Source organism: Chaetodon auriga, chromosome 17, assembly GCF_051107435.1.
Source record: "Chaetodon auriga isolate fChaAug3 chromosome 17, fChaAug3.hap1, whole genome shotgun sequence".
Classification (NCBI taxonomy): Eukaryota; Metazoa; Chordata; class Actinopteri; order Chaetodontiformes; family Chaetodontidae; genus Chaetodon; species Chaetodon auriga.
The window spans coordinates 10385893-10402829 of record NC_135090.1 but is presented as its reverse complement, the minus strand read 5'-3'; the positions used below and the strand labels follow the sequence as shown (position 1 = coordinate 10402829).

At 43.0% G+C, this 16937-nt stretch overlaps 1 protein-coding gene across 4 annotated transcripts; it reads left to right on the top strand.

The window, feature by feature from the left end:
• Positions 1-2119: 2119 nt before the first annotated feature.
• Positions 2120-16628, top strand: satb1a (SATB homeobox 1a). 4 transcript variants are annotated; one of them, XM_076755301.1, is made up of 11 exons: positions 2120-2730; positions 3032-3261; positions 3488-3664; positions 3751-3877; positions 5019-5142; positions 6674-6785; positions 7399-7934; positions 9302-9499; positions 10232-10387; positions 12677-12880; positions 14439-16628. In XM_076755301.1, exons 2-11 carry the CDS (start codon positions 3045-3047, stop codon positions 15330-15332), a joined length of 2745 nt encoding a protein of 914 aa, XP_076611416.1. In that variant the 5' UTR covers positions 2120-2730; positions 3032-3044; the 3' UTR covers positions 15333-16628. The 4 variants fall into 4 exon arrangements, with proteins under 4 accessions (XP_076611416.1, XP_076611415.1, XP_076611417.1 ...); XM_076755300.1 differs by having other exon boundaries at positions 2120-2770; XM_076755302.1 differs by having other exon boundaries at positions 2120-2782.
• The last annotated feature ends 309 nt before the right edge of the window (positions 16629-16937 follow it).

Here is a 16937-nt window from a genome sequence, read left to right as displayed (position 1 = left end):
TGTGCTGCACTGGTATCATGCTCTGTGAGCGTGTAATGGTCTTAATTATCATTTAGCATGCCAGCCTCATTGACGACGTATCAAGCTGGTGATAAAATAGTGGAGCAGAGGGTGACAGAGAGGGAGAAATGTTAACCTATACACTTAAAGGCACAAGCACTTGCAGAATAGTACTAAATATCTCTAAAACACATACAAAATAGTCAACTTAAACAGCAGCATACCCAGCGGTGCAATTAGAGTGATACACATGCACGCACACACACACATACACATTTCCACCCAGCTGAGTGACATCTCTCTCTCTGAATTAGTCACGATGAATGATGTGTAACCAGCCATGACTCGTTCTGGCTGGGGAGATAGCTAATTCACTTTGTTTAATTAGTCAAAAGTAGTAGAGCATGCTCTCTCTCCCCAAACATACGCTCTCCCTACACAACATCCACCCATCTGCATGCCCATTCTCTCGGTAGGAAAAGACAGACCTGTGACCACACTGCTGTAACATTTCATGGGGCAAGTTTTTAATCCTATCTGCCAGAATGAAGGATCTCTGACTCTCCGTCTCGCTCTTTCTTTCTGTCACACACGCACACACACACACACACGCACACACACACTTGTTACCCTTGGCTTTGTGATACCTTCACAGAGATTTCAGGCACCATTTAGGGATTACAGCTCCAGAGGTGAAGTGCATCTCGTCTACAGTGGATTGCATGGAGGAGGTCCGCTGACACTTGGCTTCAACTTCAGGATTCTGCAAACAGGACAGAGGACGAGCTGTTCAAACTGCTCAAACTTTGAGGTACAGTGATGAAAATGTTTCCTTTCATGTCTTTTTTGAGCTTTGAGTGCTTTTGTTTTTGTTTTGTTTTTTGGACATATTTTATGGTGAGATTTAGTGAGCAGAATCAGAGCTGAATGACTAGAGTCTAATGATCGTTTTGATAATTGTTCATAGATTTATCTTGCTGTCTGCGGTACTTGTATGTGAAGAGCTATCCTGCTGTGTAATTCATAGCATAGTATATATAGTAAGGGTATGCTGTCACATGAAATAAGCTGCTACACTATTCTGTACCATATATACTATACTATACCACTATATTTGTAGTACAATATAGGCCCATACTAATATATATAGACTAGTATACTATAGTATATAATAGAGTATAGTATTGGGTAATGTAGCATATAGAATATGTTTATATATCCTATTATAGTATAATTGTAGTAACATATGTAGATTTTATTGTATAGTATAATGTAATTCAGTAAAGTATAGCAAAATATATTGCAACATACAGCAAGGGCTGCTGTACTACTATAAGAGTCAGTACATCATACTATACTATACAAACTGTTACACATACGCTACTACAGGCTGCAAAGTATTATGCTAAGCCAAGTACTACAGTATGGTATTGTAGTATATACAGTATAATATAGTAAGGACAACTACACTGTTGACTAATGGGAGGTACTACAATATTCTACCACATATATATACTATACTCTACTATACCATACTATAGTATAGCTATACAAATATTATGCATAGGCTATTATATGATGATATAGTACAGTATAGTGGAAACTATACTATATGATACCACAATATATTGTATTATCTTGAAACAATATCATACTGTGCTATTCTTAGGTCCCATAGCATTATGCATAGCCTATTATACTATGATATAGTATAGTATAGTATAGTGAGTATTACTATACTGTAGGCTCCTATAGACTGAAAAGCGTGATTATCCACATATGAAACACGAGGCAGAGATAATCTTGTCAGATAAAACATAAACATTCAAAAGTTAATATCAGTCAGCCACTTCCACCTCGTCCTGCTCCACTTTGTTACCATGGAGAGCTCCAATACCCTAAAGACAATAATAAGTGCGTGCACAGCATGCAGCAGAAAATAATAAATAGATTTATGCGCAATTGTCACATTTAATACATTTACGGAGCGCGCTAGTGAATTCATTATTACACCATATGCTAATGCAGCTGGGTCCGCGTATTTATGAGTCTGTGTGTGGGGGTGTGAGTCTCTCTCTCTCTCTCTCTCTCTCTCTCACTCCGCGTGCGCATAGGCCTTTGAAGTGTAACCAACTGCTGTCCCGGAGTCAGTGCTGGAGCATAATATATGATCGGAGCTCCGAGCCGTGTATTGTTCTCTGTGGAGCTCGATCCACAGTCGCTGCATGTCCCGGTGCTCTGGACGGGATGTCGCTCTGAACTTGCGCTAAGGCCAATTTATTACAGCGTAAAGCGACGCGCGGACGGAAAACAAGGAGGGATAGGGGCAAAAGAGTAAACCCGAGATAATGTCGATGTTAAACAGACGATTGGTGTAAGTAGCCGACGGCCAAAAGAAGCGTGTCTGTTCCTCAACTGGAGCTCAATGGAAGCGAGGACAACATATGGATACAGCCGATGTCTACAGGAATGGGCTGCTGAGGTATGACGGCAGGTCGGACATGCACGCTATGCCGACTGGAACAGGTTGGTTTCGCCCTGATCAAACTTCAGTCGAATCAGACGTGGGACGATTAGCGCGCATTTAGGAGCTGAAGATGAACTGAATCAGTATCTTACAGCGGCGCGCCTGGAGATGACAGCAGGTTTACTATGGGAAACTGCGCTGTAGCCTTCACCGGACTTTCACTGGATTCAGAGGGTTATCCCAGTCGCTGCATCTGGGTGAAGGTCATCCCCTAATACCGATCAGGATATCCTTCAGATCTGAGTGTGTGTGTGTGTACGTGTGTGTGTACGTGTGTGTCAAAATTGCGCTTTCTAATTTGTAAGACACAGAACTGTAAATGACTTGAACAGCTTTCTTTCTCACTCTGTAGACACTCACCAGGTGTCCACATATACTATACACTGCATTTGTCACCAGCTCACTGCTGACCACAACAGACATACTCTAAAGATAATATGAGTGATTTTTATTTGTTTACCTCGTGTGGTCTTTGATTTTTAAGTGCCTGCCTCTCTGTATTAGTGTGAGACCACAGATGGACGCCCTGTGTAATGGAGCCAAGAAACCTGAGGGCAATGATCTCCTTGTAGACCCCCGGCCCCCTCCTGCCAAGCTGGCTCGACTGGAACAAAACGGAGCAGGACCCTCGGCCCAGGATAGGAGCAGGCAGGGGAGTCCTGTGCCCAAAAACCCCTGTCTGGCCCAGAAACCCACCACAGTGAGGCCACAGAGCAAGAGCATGCACAGCAAAGGTACATGGACTGATATGGCATTCAGAGAATAGACGGAGCTCAGTGGGCTTTTTCTCCTTAAAGATTTTCCAACACTTGCTTGAAATATGAAATTACAGATTGGGTCTTTCGTGAGATTTTCTTTTGGTTGAGCAGTCCCCGTATGTCATATATGCACTCTCTATACTCTATGAATTGGACTCTTCAGTGTCAGGCTGTATGACATAATTTGTGTGCATCACCTCAGGGAGCCTGCTGCCAGTGTTCTGTGTGGTGGAGCACAAGGAAAGCCCCCTGGAAAGAGAGAGGAGAGAAGAACATGCTGAGTTTGTGTTGGTCAAGAGAGATCTGCTGTTTAACCAGCTGATAGAGATGGCCCTGCTGACGCTGGGCTACTCACACAGCTCTGCTGCACAGGCCAAAGGTACAGAGCACACATTTGCACAAAGAGGACAGGACACCAAAAAGTCCATCGTGTTCCCACAGTTTTCCTTTTTTGTGTATGTTCAGGTCTGATCCAGGTGGGCAAGTGGAACCCGGTGCCTCTGTCCTGTGTGACAGACGCTCCTGATGCCACAGTGGCTGATATGCTGCAGGATGTTCACCATGTTATCACCCTAAAGATACAGCTGCACAGGTAGGAGCCTGTCATCTATACATCTGTCTACACTTACAGTCAGGCTCTATTCCACATCCTGTCTATATGGAGTCTACAAAGACTTTCTCACAGTGCATGCTGGGAAAGACTCCCACTGCCCACTATCCTTCATTTGCATAAAGAAAATAAAACAACCACAGGGCAGGGAGCAAATCAGACCCATAAAAAAAGTATTTTGGTGCACTGTCTCGAGCAGAGAATGATAAAATTCATATTCTATTGTAATGCCATTACATTACTTTTAATGAGTGATTTTATTTGCTTGTTGCAATGAATATCAATGAGCATCTCAATAGTGGAAGACATTAAAAGTTATTTCCTGTAACATTTTGAAATGATAAATGTTCCTTCCTTTTTTTGAGAGTTGGTTTTGACTGCCGTGCCACACAATGGGTCTTGAGTCAGATCTACCATGAGATTTGTAATATTTATGATTACGAGACAGAAAAGTAAAGTTAATATGCGGCCTTCTCCACAGTAGATCTTTTGACTTATCATAGAAAAATACAGGTGTTACCAGTAACATTACGAATGCTGAACAATAGAAGCAGCTAAAAGGAATTCAGATCATTCATTTCATTATTTACACGTGTGATTGTGCCTATCCTGCTGAGACGTGTCAAAATGTCTTCAGTAAAATAGGCCTATTGTCTCAAAGAAAGAAGCATGTTTTGTCAGTTCATTTGTTTAATTTATTTGTTTGTTAAGTGCTTTAGTTTCCTCCCACAGCTCAGACTTTCATACACAACCCTGAAAGTGTGTGTGTGTGTTACACTGGAAATTTGCCTTCCCATCACCCAGTGCATGCTGGGAGCAGCTCCATATAAGCAAGTGAAGAAGTTGTGGGTTTATCTTCTCCACTGATTTTGCACACAAAGTTCAGTTTACTTCTCTCGAGAAGTACTGATCAGCCTGGGAAAACAGCTGTATGTCATCTGAGGCTCTGAAGGGAGCTTTATGAAGTCTGAGAAAAATATCCCTAATGATGTTAACAGGGTCTAATGAAAGGCTACATTATGGGACCTGAAGGATGCAGTGTGGGTACTGAAAGTCAGGTTTGTTGATTCTTGATGGAAGTGCAGCATTAAATTAACTGTTTTTTAATTTGCACTTTGTCCAGCTGCCCCAAACTGGAGGACCTGCCAGCTGAGCAGTGGAGTCACTCGACAGTGAGAAACGCTCTGAAGGAGCTCCTAAAGGACATGAACCAGAGCACCCTGGCCAAGGAGTGCCCACTGTCCCAGGTCCCACACACACACACACACACACACACACACACAAACACACACACCCTGACCCTGCTTTTACCCAAACCTAACCTTAACCCCAGTCTTCACCCTAAATGTCATGATTTACATGGTTGCTTGAGTTTTTTCCCCATAAGCACACACACACCATAACCACTACTCGCCTGACCCTAACCTTAAACATTAGAGGGGCTTATGTTTTCTCTCCATAAGGAAGGTGAGCCCCCACAATGTGGCTGTGTAAAAGGATTTATGTCCCCAGGACACATGTAGGCCTAACACATACCCTCACACACACAGAACATGCATAAAAGAAGAGAGAAGAAGAGAATTTGGGCTGAAGTTCAAAGTGTGCCTGTAAAGTATTTGCTCTTCCATGTCCTGCAAATGTGTGTGTGTGTGTGCGTGTAAAGTGTGTGTGCATGTACCCACTTCGACATGTGAATGTGAAGCAGAGTAAGCGTGTGGTCCAATAGTGAGACAGGAAGTCCAGATGCAGAGGTAGATAAGGTGTGGGGGCAGAGCGCGTGAGAGAAACAGATAAAGAGAGATGGCTATCTCTTAAAAAGCCCTACTGCCTGGGCTGCTGCCTATCTTGATTCTCTCCACTGCCAACCTGTCTGCCTGTCACTCGATCTGTCTGTCAGCCTCACCCACCGTCTTGCTCTCACTTAACTCTATCTCTCCATCTCTCTCACTCTTTGGTATGTCACTTTTTCTGCACTCTTGACTGATTCAGCACTAACACCCAAATCTGGTTTTAAGATCTTCTTCAATTCTGGTGTGTTTAATTAAGCAAATACAGACACAACTGCAGAAATAATTTTACATTAATGCTGCAGTATGAATATTTATGAATATTCATAATTATAAACTTAGTCGATCTGTTATTTTGCCTGAGGGTGCGAAGGACATCTACAGTTTGATAAAGTGAAATTGCACACTATCTCTCTCTTCAGATTCTTTCCTTCCTTCTCTGCAGATCTGATACAAGTCAATCCTCCCTCCCCCAGCTTTTCTCCCCAATCTTTCTCTCTCTCTCTCTCTCTCTCCTATCACTCCCTTTACCCCCTCTCTTGTTTGCGAGAAGCAGATTAAAATAAATATGAGAAGATGAAAGGTGTAATCAGATGTAAAGATTGCAGAAGAGGACGGTCTTTGGGGAAAAACTGTGAACGTGTGTGTGTGTGTGTGTGTGTGTGTGAGACAGACAGAGAGGCATAGTCTCTGATGACCTCTAGTGGGTTTTTTTTTTTTGATTACACACACACACACGCACGCACACACACACACACACACACACACACACACACACTCATGCATACACGTGCTGTACATGCACACACCAGGAGCTCACACACTGACACACTCATCTGTCTTTATTATCCTATTTACCTGGGGGTCTTTTTAATAACACAGATCGGAGTTCATTAATATCAGATGTGTGAACAGCTGAGACACCCAGGCCGCCCATAGCAGGAGCTTGGAAAATGTAATGAATTTCTATTGTCTTCCCCCTCTGTTTCAGAGTATGATATCATCTATTGTAAATAGCACTTACTATGCAAATGTCTCAGCTGCCAAGTGTCACGAGTTTGGTCGTTGGTACAAGCACTTCAAGAAGACCAAATGCTTCAAGGGTGAGAGATTTCAATCAAGCCTGCAAGTCTTACAGCATGCCTCAAATCCACACAAGAAACTAATTCCATACAGTATGTCCTACAAATGTATCGTAATACAGTTTGAGCAGTTAGACGAGCCATTGCATAGTAACAGGAAATTGTAGAATATATCAGACATCAATCAGTCTGAAACTTTTGAAAGTCACTGCTGCACTTTATGAAGAAAAACCAAAATGTTTTTTTTTTTTCTAAGATTTAATACTTTTTTCCCCAAGATGTTTCTGGAGGTGTCTCACTACCACCCACAGTTTATTTAAAAAATTCCACCTGTGAGCTGCTCCTCTGTTTAATTTGTGCATTGCATTGTGGGGGATTAGTGTCCGTCAGCAGCACACTCAAAAATCAAATGTATTTAGTATGCACGCTGTCTGGTTTGTACACACTTCATTTTGTCACTCTTCTAGTCTGAAAACACAACTTACTTAAAACCTGCTTAGAAATAGGACCCAGTATGGATTTGGGATCCATACTGTTAGTAGTAGTAGTAGTAGTAGTGGTAGTACTACTACTAGTAGTAGAAGTGGTAGTAGTAGTGTGTTAATAATTGTACATTTGTCTTTTCCTCCACCAGAGATTGACAGCTTCTCTGATCAGTCCACACATATCACCCTCACCCAGCAGCCAATCACAAGTAGCCCAGCTGATCCGAGCTCCACCCTTCTCTTCTCGCGTGGAGAAGTAGCCAACATATGTGGCCGGCCCACACTCAGCCGGCGCCCCCACGGGTTGGTGACCCAACCTCTCAGCCCCCAAATGGTCAACCAGCAGCTTGTGATGGCTCAGTTTCTCAACCAGCAGTATGCCGTTAGCCGCATGCTAGCTGGCCAGGGTCTCTCACCGTCCCCTCAGCAGTATCTTAACCATCCGCCTGTCGGGAGGGGTCCTGCCAAGGTCTTTTCCAAAACCCCTGATTCTCAAGCCCCACAGCAGGTACACTGCGGCCCGGGGGGAGGCCCTGCAGCCGTGCTGCCAAACCAGACATCGGCTGGGTCTTCTGTGGGGCCAACAGACGTACCAAGTGACATCTACCACTGTGTGAGGGAGGAACTGAAGAGAGCAGGCATCTCCCAGGCCATCTTTGCCCGGGTGGCCTTTAACAGGACCCAGGTATGGAACACATACATCACAGTGGCTGTGATCCGCATGACAGGTGTTGAAAGAGGTTGCAACTGTTTGCTGGTGATTACCTTCTGGAAGTGTTTTCTGGCGTTGCGGTTGTAGATAAGTGTGCTCTGTGAATATGTGTGTTTGATGGTTGGCACAATGGCACGGCCTTTGCCGCAGTGCCCCCTCCCCCCATGCATGTGTGTGTGTTTGTGTGTATGTGTGTTTGTGCCAGCTCTCTGCAGCACAAAGCTGGTGCCAGCACTGAAGCAGCTGCTGGGCCAACTAATCACAACCCCTTGGAGAAATGCTGTCTCCCTCTTCCTCTATCTTACAGTCCCTTCATCTTGTCACCTTTTACTCTGGCCGCCCTTCTATTCGTTTAATCTCTACCCCTGATTGCCAATTCATCTTTTTTTTTTTTTCAATCTTTGCCTTTTTCCTTCCATTGGTCTTCCTCATTTCCTATCCATATATCCCTCTGCCATCGCCTCTAACACTAAAAAGCCACATTATCTGTGTCCATCATCTTACATTCACCACCACACCCACAGAAATGGGGCTCAGAGGACAGGCTAAGCCCATTGTTATTATTATTATTATTACCATCATTATCATTTTCATCACAATAAGCAGAGCTAGTTATTATCCACCCCCGTGTTTCCCTGTTGCCAAGTCCAAGGTGCTCCAGTGCCAGCCATACAAGTCGGGCATGATGCCAAGATGCCATATAGACGTGAGGGGAGCATTTGTCATTTGGAGATTCACATAAAGCCTCCGTCTATTTGGAAGGAGGGGTTTTGCTGGGTGGATCCAAAAATGATCCATAATTTGAATAAAATGGCAGTTTCCCATCTTTTCATTTCCATGCCAGTGTGAAATCTGATTTCTTTTCAGGACGGAAGCCCTACAATGTGATGTTTGAAGGCTTTCCTGCATACACAGATACACCCAGAATAATGCTAGCTCTACAGGCGAGTAGTGTGCTTAGCACTGACTGGGAACTGGCTGTGAAACAGTAAACCACAGGAACTTGACAAGGTGCCTTTTTGAAAGAGATCCAGAGTTGGATGTGAGGAGCTTTCGCAAAATTCTTATGAGGAACTTTTCTGTTTGGCTCTTCCACCTTAATGGAGGAATCCATAGTCTTACATATGAGATCCATCATGGCGTTCCCTGTGTTATGTGTGAAGCAGTGAACGCATAATTTGGTATTTTGGAAATGCATTTGTTCAGTGAAAGGTAGAGAGAAGATCAATACCACTCTTATGTCTATATGGTATGTATAACTATAGAAAAAGTGTGCTTATTATGTATTTCTTGCTTATACTAATCAATGAGTATTGACTTGTATGTGTTACCTGAACCAGGGCCTGCTGTCAGAGATCCTGCGGAAGGAGGAAGACCCTATACACGCCTCCCAGTCTCTGCTGGTCAACCTGCGGGCCATGTACAGCTTCCTGCAGCTCCCCGAGGCTGAGAGGGAGCGCATCTACCAGGAGGAGAAAGACAGAAGCCTGATTGGATTCACCCCCAGCTGCAATAACACGCCACCGAGACCCACACAGGTCAGCCAGCAGACCGCCTGAGAGAGAGATAAAGATGAAACCAAAAAGCAGTGTCACAAAGCAGCTGTGAAATATTGAAATGGGAGAACTGTTACTGTTTTTACGCAAGGAGAATTTAAATTACAATCTTTCATATATCTTGTATGAATGGAAAGAGAACACAGACTGAACTGGGTTAATGTAGCAAAGGCAAGGACCTACTCGACAACAAAACACCATCATGTTAGGCTGTTGAACTTTCCTCTGGTGGCATCATTGTTAGTGGTCAAGACAAATATCCTATCATCAGTAAACTATATACCTGTTAAAGCACGTGAGGATTGGCATTCTGAGCATGTAGAGCCCTACAGAGCCCCTCTGTTGCCCTGCAGAGTGCAGACTGCCACACGTTTTCTCTATACTACATGAAGTTGCCAGCTGCTTCTCCTGCCAGGCAGAAGCTTCACTTTGTGAGAGTATCATGGGGTATAATCATGTATCACCTCATCATGGCGTCTAATCATTGGGGTGTATCACAGGGTGGAATCAGATTCCATCCCCCTTTGTCTAGACACTTGTACGGCTGCATAAGGGACATGATCCCTCACTGGCTTACCATTTCTGAATACTGCCTGGCCAAGCCTGAAATGTATTGGATTCATTTCACTTTGCTGCAAATGCCTATTACATTAATACCTACTGTGGCTTGCTTTTAAACACAATGTTCTTGCCTTTTCATCTGTCTCTTTTTAGGCAAGACTGTCTCCAGTTACAGGAGACAGAGGCTTGAGGACGGACAGTTGTGTTCTCAGTGTGAGCGCTTCCATCTACGAGGACATTCAGCACGAGATGAAGAGAGCCAAGGTGTCGCAGGCTCTGTTTGCAAAGGTGGCCGCCTCTAAGAGTCAGGTGCTTGCTTGTTTTCCCACTGCGACTCTGATGAAGTCCAAACTTAAACACATGCATGTTTCACCCGATTGTTTCTATTGCCTGATTTTTCAAATGCAGCTTCTCTGATGAATCCATCTCCTCGGTTAAAGCAGGGGTGGCTAGTGTGTGTGGAGGGAAGCCCAGATAATCAACCAGCAGCTGTACTCTGCAGAGGACTATCATCAGTGCATCAGACTGCTATTGTGTCCTAAATTATCACTTTAATAGTCACCATACAAAAACACGTGCACACATGCACACTACTTATTTGTGCACATAGACATACTGTATGAGCAGACGCAGGCACGCGCAATCCCACAAACACACACGGGCAAACAAATGCACTAATACACACATACACACAGGCATGATTTGAGTGTTTATTGTTCTCATTTTTATGGCGGCCCCATAAGCTTGTTATTGCCTTTTGTTTTGAGGATAATTTCCCTTCATGGAATGGGGGGATTTTAGCTGTCTCATTTTCGCTTCCTCCCGTGCATGTCTCCAATTCTCACTTTTCTTTCTTCCTTCCTTTTCTTTCTCCCTTCTCTCTACTCATCATGAAAATGTCTGGAGGTCATTCAGCGGTCATGCCAGAACAGACAGGTGGTCCAAAACCCCTGAGGTTCTTTTTCTATCTCTTCGCTGGCCTCCCTTTTTACTTTACTTTCTCTATGTTCTCTTCACCCCTCTCTCTCTTTCTCTCTGTATTACCCGGCTGTTTGGCAGGCAGAACCATGCTGGATCTCTCTGTTCTATCTGCACTGTGCATCTGGATGGCATTGTGTGCTAGACTTGGGGTAAAGCCAGGTGTATGTGCGCGTGTGTGTTTGTGTGAATCTGTGTGTGTGTGTGTGTGTGTGTGTGTGTGTGTGTGTGTGTGTGTGTGTGCGCATCAGCCTGCTTGCAAACGTAATCGTGCTCCAGTTCATGAATCTGAAACTAGCTCAGCTTTACCCTCCTCAATCTGCCACTCACAAGTTTCCTCCCTCGTGATGCAGGAAAAGATTGAAGCTAATAAGAAAATCTCTCCATCATCTTTTGGCTTTGCCAGTAAAGGATCTTCCAAACTGCTACTTTTTCTTTCTTATGTTTGTATATTGAGAGCAAACAGGAAATAGACAAGAGGCTTTACAACATGAACCAACTTTGGATGACTGTGAAAAGTAAATAATTGTGAATTTATAATTTATAGACCGACTTACATCTTATTCAATTCTAATTAGTTACAAAATAAATAGAGTGGGTATTGTAGGGAGATGTGAATCAAAATTCATCAGATTAATTTACATAGTGTTGCCATGGCAATTTGGATGTACTATCGCTATGTTAGCTTTACACGCGAGGTTCACATTATATAACAGAAATTATTAGTTTTTGTTCATATGCTGCATTAAATATGCCAAACAAAGACGAAGCACCTGACCTGGCAGGTCGTTTGCATAAACTTCTCCAGAGGAGGATATCTGGACTGCATGTTTTACAGTTCTTCATCAAAGGAATTAGGTTATATCAAACTTTCAATCCCTTCCTGTTTACATGCTCCAACAAGCCTAAGATTTAAGATGACTAATGTGTATTTTGGCAATTTATGTGTTATATAAATAAGTGTTACAGAAATTAGGCTAATGCATGCAAAGTTAAACCTATATACTGTACGTGATGCTGAGACATCCAGAATTTAAAATAAGCCAGTTTGCATGCAGACACATAAGGAGAAAATGCATCTTTTTTTAACTCTTAAGTTTGCACAGACCCTAAGATATTGATACTCTGAGGTATGAGAAGATGAGCTTGTTAATGTAAAAATATTCACTATTTAATGAGCTAATTAACAGAATTATTGACTTAATTAGCATGGCTAATGGATATGTTTATTATGGCGTGGCAATTATGGCTGGATATTTGGCGGCTCGACAGCTTTTTGTTGTAACATTATAGTTGATCAAACAAGAGGTATTTTTCCACTTGCTTCCTCTTGCTCTGCAGAGCTGTCAGGTGAGGTCAGACAGATCTGCACCTGGGTGTCAGCGTCATGTCTAAGGATACCTTAATGTGTGCAGTGTCTTGACCTCTGGGTCAGGCCACTTAATGACAACAGAGCATCTCTGTGTGCTCAGTCTTACACAGGAGGCAAATGCATTAATACACATGTATATCTGCCTGTAATTATATTATAGTGTGCTATAAACCATGTATCAAATGTTTATGTACTGCACATAAATGCCAAATAGAGGGACTAGCAGTAAAGTGTTACTCCTCCTGTAGGGCTGGCTGTGTGAGCTGCTGCGTTGGAAGGAGGACCCCAGCCCAGAGAACCGGACCCTGTGGGAGAACCTGTGCATGATCCGCCGGTTCCTCAGCCTGTCCCAGACGGAACGAGATGCCATCTATGAACAGGAGAGCAGCAACACAACAGCACAGCAGCACTGCACTGACAGGCTTACGCTGCTCAGTAATGACAATGCACTGGTGAGAACACAACAAGATAAACACACTATCTTCACGCACAAACTGACGTTCTAAACACAGATATTGCTCGAGGAAAAATCCACAATGTTTTTTTTTTTCCATTATGTGTTATCAGCTATAGAAACAGCAGTTTGGAATAAAAGGCTAGCAGATAAATAACTGTAACCCTCCAATCAACACGGCTTAGAGGGGACGTTGTTATTATTACGAAGGCTTGAGATGACATGACTGTCTTTTTTACAAGGCACTTAAAAACCAATTAAAAAACAGTGGTATGTAAAATAATAGCAATAAATAATATGAATTTTAAACAGAAATGGAAAAGAAAATACCTCACATTGAATGCCAAAAAATGTCGGGGGTGTGCAATGGAAAAGCAGCACAGTAATGACGGCTAAATGTCAAACCTGTCAGAAAAAAAGATGATAACTGCGTCAAGCAATGATCCGTGAGGCTGATTAGTTATTTTTCTCTCACATCCACAGCTCGGGCGTGGATTGATGGCTTGATTACAGCAAAAAATGGTTGTGTACCACTGTGTTTGTGAAAGCACAATACGTTGCGTGGGATACCATTGCATTAATAGCAAGACAAGAAGACTTCTCATGTAGGGTAAACCGGGGTAAGACGGCCCCATTAAGAAAAATGTCTATTTCTTTTGAAATATATATTATTTAAATTTCAAAATAACATGTATGCAAGAGTTATACACAAGTAAACACATTTTGATGGTAATTAAATCACAGCAGAGTGCAGCTTTGTTTGTTTGGGGCATCTTTCCTGTCAAGTCATTTTGATACAAACTTGGCTTAATAAGATTAACTTCACACTTTTACCACCCTCTGTTGGCTCCATCTAACGGTCAGGAGGGGAATTATGGGCGGGCTTCTTACCTCAGTGGAGAGGGCATCTAACCCTGGTTCGGACTCTGATCAAGTCTATGAACATGAACCCTGGAATGGCTGCATCGCAGAGCAGCTCACATGTGAACCCTCAGCAGATCCAATTCACACAGCTGAGGTCAAAAGAAGGACAGAACTGCCAACGCTTTATGCCTTCAGATTATTTAGAGCTCCCATGAGAAACAACTGAGAAGTAAAACACAATCCACAAATATAAGAAGCCAAGGTTGTTTATTCTGCCATCATATGAGAGCAATTCTAATATCAATGACTGTGTTTGTAATTTAGAGATGGAAAATATGAGAACTGCTCTTTAACATACAGTGCCCATCTAAAATGGATAGAGCGTGTTTCATTAGGCAGTGAAGTAATAGCTAGAAGCCATTACTTGTACATTTTTAAATAGAATCTGTAATAAAATATGCACATAAAAAAGCTAAACCCATTCCTTATTTGTAAGACCTATCACAAATCATACAAACACATTTCTGTCCAGGCTGCCTTCACTTGACTTCACGTTAAATCGTTAAAATCAAACACAGTTATATCCACAGTAACACAGTGGAAACCAGCTGGTGCTGAAAATGTAAAATCCAAAAGACTAAATATGGTTTTTTACTGTAATCGCTTCTAATTTCTCTACTTTCTCTCTTCAGTATCAACGCAACTCCCCGCTACCACAGCAACACCATCTTCAACCCCATCACCCCCTGCAGCCCGAGGCAGGGCCTCACCTGTCTCCACGGCAACCATGTGCCGCATCACCAGCCGAGTCTGAGGCTGGGGGCAACTGGGGGCAGATGAGAATACGTTTGCAGGGCAGGGGCAGCAGTAATGTTGAGAGGGGGGACAGTAAGGACTGGGTTGAGGGGGGGCGAGGAGAGAGGAGCACTTTGGGAGGGGACTGGTGTTGTACTGTGAGGGTGAGGGACAAGGGTGCAGAAAGCAAGGAGCAGGTGAGGGATGGAAATGTGGGTGAGGAAGGGCTTAATGAGACCACCAGAGAAAGCAAAGAGGGCAGGGTTAAAGAGAAGCTCATAATGAAGTGGCCGGACGTGAGGGACGAGGACCGAGGCGGGGCTGGGGCTTGTTCAGAGGTGGATAACGAGGTCCGAGGTGGAGATGAGGTCGAAGGTGAGGGGCTAAGAGTGTCCCACGAAGCACTGGGAATCCTGCAGAGCTTCATCCAGGACGTGGGCCTCAACCCAGACGAGGAGGCCATCCACACCCTGTCAGCTCAGCTGGGCCTGCCCAAACACACCATCCGAAGATTCTTCAACAGCCAGGACCAGGACCAACATCAGCTCAGCAGACAGAGCCCGAATCACAGTCGAGACGACCAGGCCGGCCGCACAGAGCCGGACCTCTCCCAGACGGACATAAGTGCAGAGGAACAGGAGGAGGAAGGTGATGGGAAGACGGACGCAGGAGAAAAGGAGGCGAGGAAGCAAACGGGAAACGAAGCGAGCGAGATGGCTGTTTTGAAAGAATCGGACGTTGGCACTCAAACTATTCCCCCTATGAAGGAGGAGCAGGAGAGCTACATCTAACCCAGAGACATAGCGCGGATGACTCAGAGGTTTGGTACTGAAGCATTACAAAGGTGCGTGCTCCTAAATGCTGTGGAGAGACTAAAAGCTGACTTATTGTATATGTTTATACCACAGCTTAGAGGGATGCTGGTGATTATACCCACACAGCACATGATATTTAGAAAGTTGTGCTGTGATTTTAGGATCCCCACTGCACTTGAGACTGAAATTACTGTGGCCATATGTGCAGTTAATGTCATAACACATTGTTTCTTTGTCGATACATGAGTCTGGATGAATGGGACTCCAATACAAAGAGCTTCAGATTGCATATCAATGTTAGAAAAAAAAAAAGGAGTAAATGAAAATGTAAATCTAAAGTTTGAGAAATGTTGATGCCAGAAATGCCTTGTAGAAAGTGGCACTGCCAATCTGTTTTTTTTAATGATCAATATCGCCATTGTTTTTGGTTTTTAATATATTTTTGTGTTTTGCATCAGATTTTAATCAGATTTAAATGTTTGAGTGTTTCCTTCAGAAATCTCGCTGTTCTATCTTTCACTGTTCTTGTTGACGTTTTCTGTCACATTGTATTAAATATTTCAAGTTTCTCGAGTTTCCTGATGCTGTTTTAAATGAAGTGAATTTATGAATAATATCTTGCATTTGGAATTAACCCTTTCATAAATGACAGGGCATCCTCTGCATTTTTTTTAACTTTCACTCTCACTTTATTCGCATCAAGTTTTGCCAAGATCTGACTTGCTCCTGAACGCATCATACATGATCTCTATTGATGCACGAATCTATAAATTTCCCATAGCTATGTCATTTTGAGTGTCATGTTTACACATCTTGTGGTTGTCATACTGTAGCAGAGACACGAATCGATGCTGAAGCATTAGAAAAGTTTCCCTGAGAGTCTGCTTTGACATTCGTTCATTCTCATTTCGTGATTTCATGGCTCACACAGAGCGTGCTGTGTGGAGTGCACAATGTTTATTGCTCAGATAGATCTCAGACCAGATATATAAGACTGAAGCTATACAGTGTGTACATGAAATGTAACTTTGAACTTAATCTATCTTAAATTTTGTTTGGCAGACATTTCACAGGTCTGTTTCATTGTATTATATTAATAATAATCTAGTGTTTAAATAGAAAATGGAAACATGTCTCAACAGTGAAATTGGATGTTTTTCACCAGGAAACTCAGGTTCAAAACCTCATGTGATTGAATCTGCGGGAGCACACTGAGGCTAAGATAGCTGGGAGGGCCTCGTGCTATTTCTGCTTTCCCACAAATAAAAAGATGGTTGTTTTCTTCCCGAGCAGCAAAACATCAGCAGGTGACATTTGCACTTTGAACGTATTTAGTTGGGATGTGTTATCAATGTGTATAAGCTAGAAAGACTCCTTGAAACAAGCAGAGAAGTACAGTAAAAAAAAAAAAAATAGATGAAGCTCATTTATCAGACTGCTATTTTAAGACAAGCAAAAGCCTGCTGTAAAAGACGAATTAAAGATTTATTCCACGGTTCTGATGTCCACTGTCGTTCTGGTGTTGAAGTTAGTTACTGATGATTTCCTCTGTGTCGATGTTGGTGAATTGCTGTCATTGTT

What these genes read in the sequence shown, in the direction of transcription:
- satb1a (XM_076755301.1), top strand. Translation starts at nt 3,045, where the DNA reads ATGGACGCCCTGTGTAATGGAGCCAAGAAACCTGAGGGCAATGATCTC. An exon ending in CTCTGCTGCACAGGCCAAAG is followed by an intron (nt 3,665 to 3,750) that starts GTACAGAGCACA and finishes GTGTATGTTCAG; the next exon opens with GTCTGATCCAGGTGGGCAAG. An exon ending in TCAGTAATGACAATGCACTG is followed by an intron (nt 12,881 to 14,438) that starts GTGAGAACACAA and finishes TTCTCTCTTCAG; the next exon opens with TATCAACGCAACTCCCCGCT.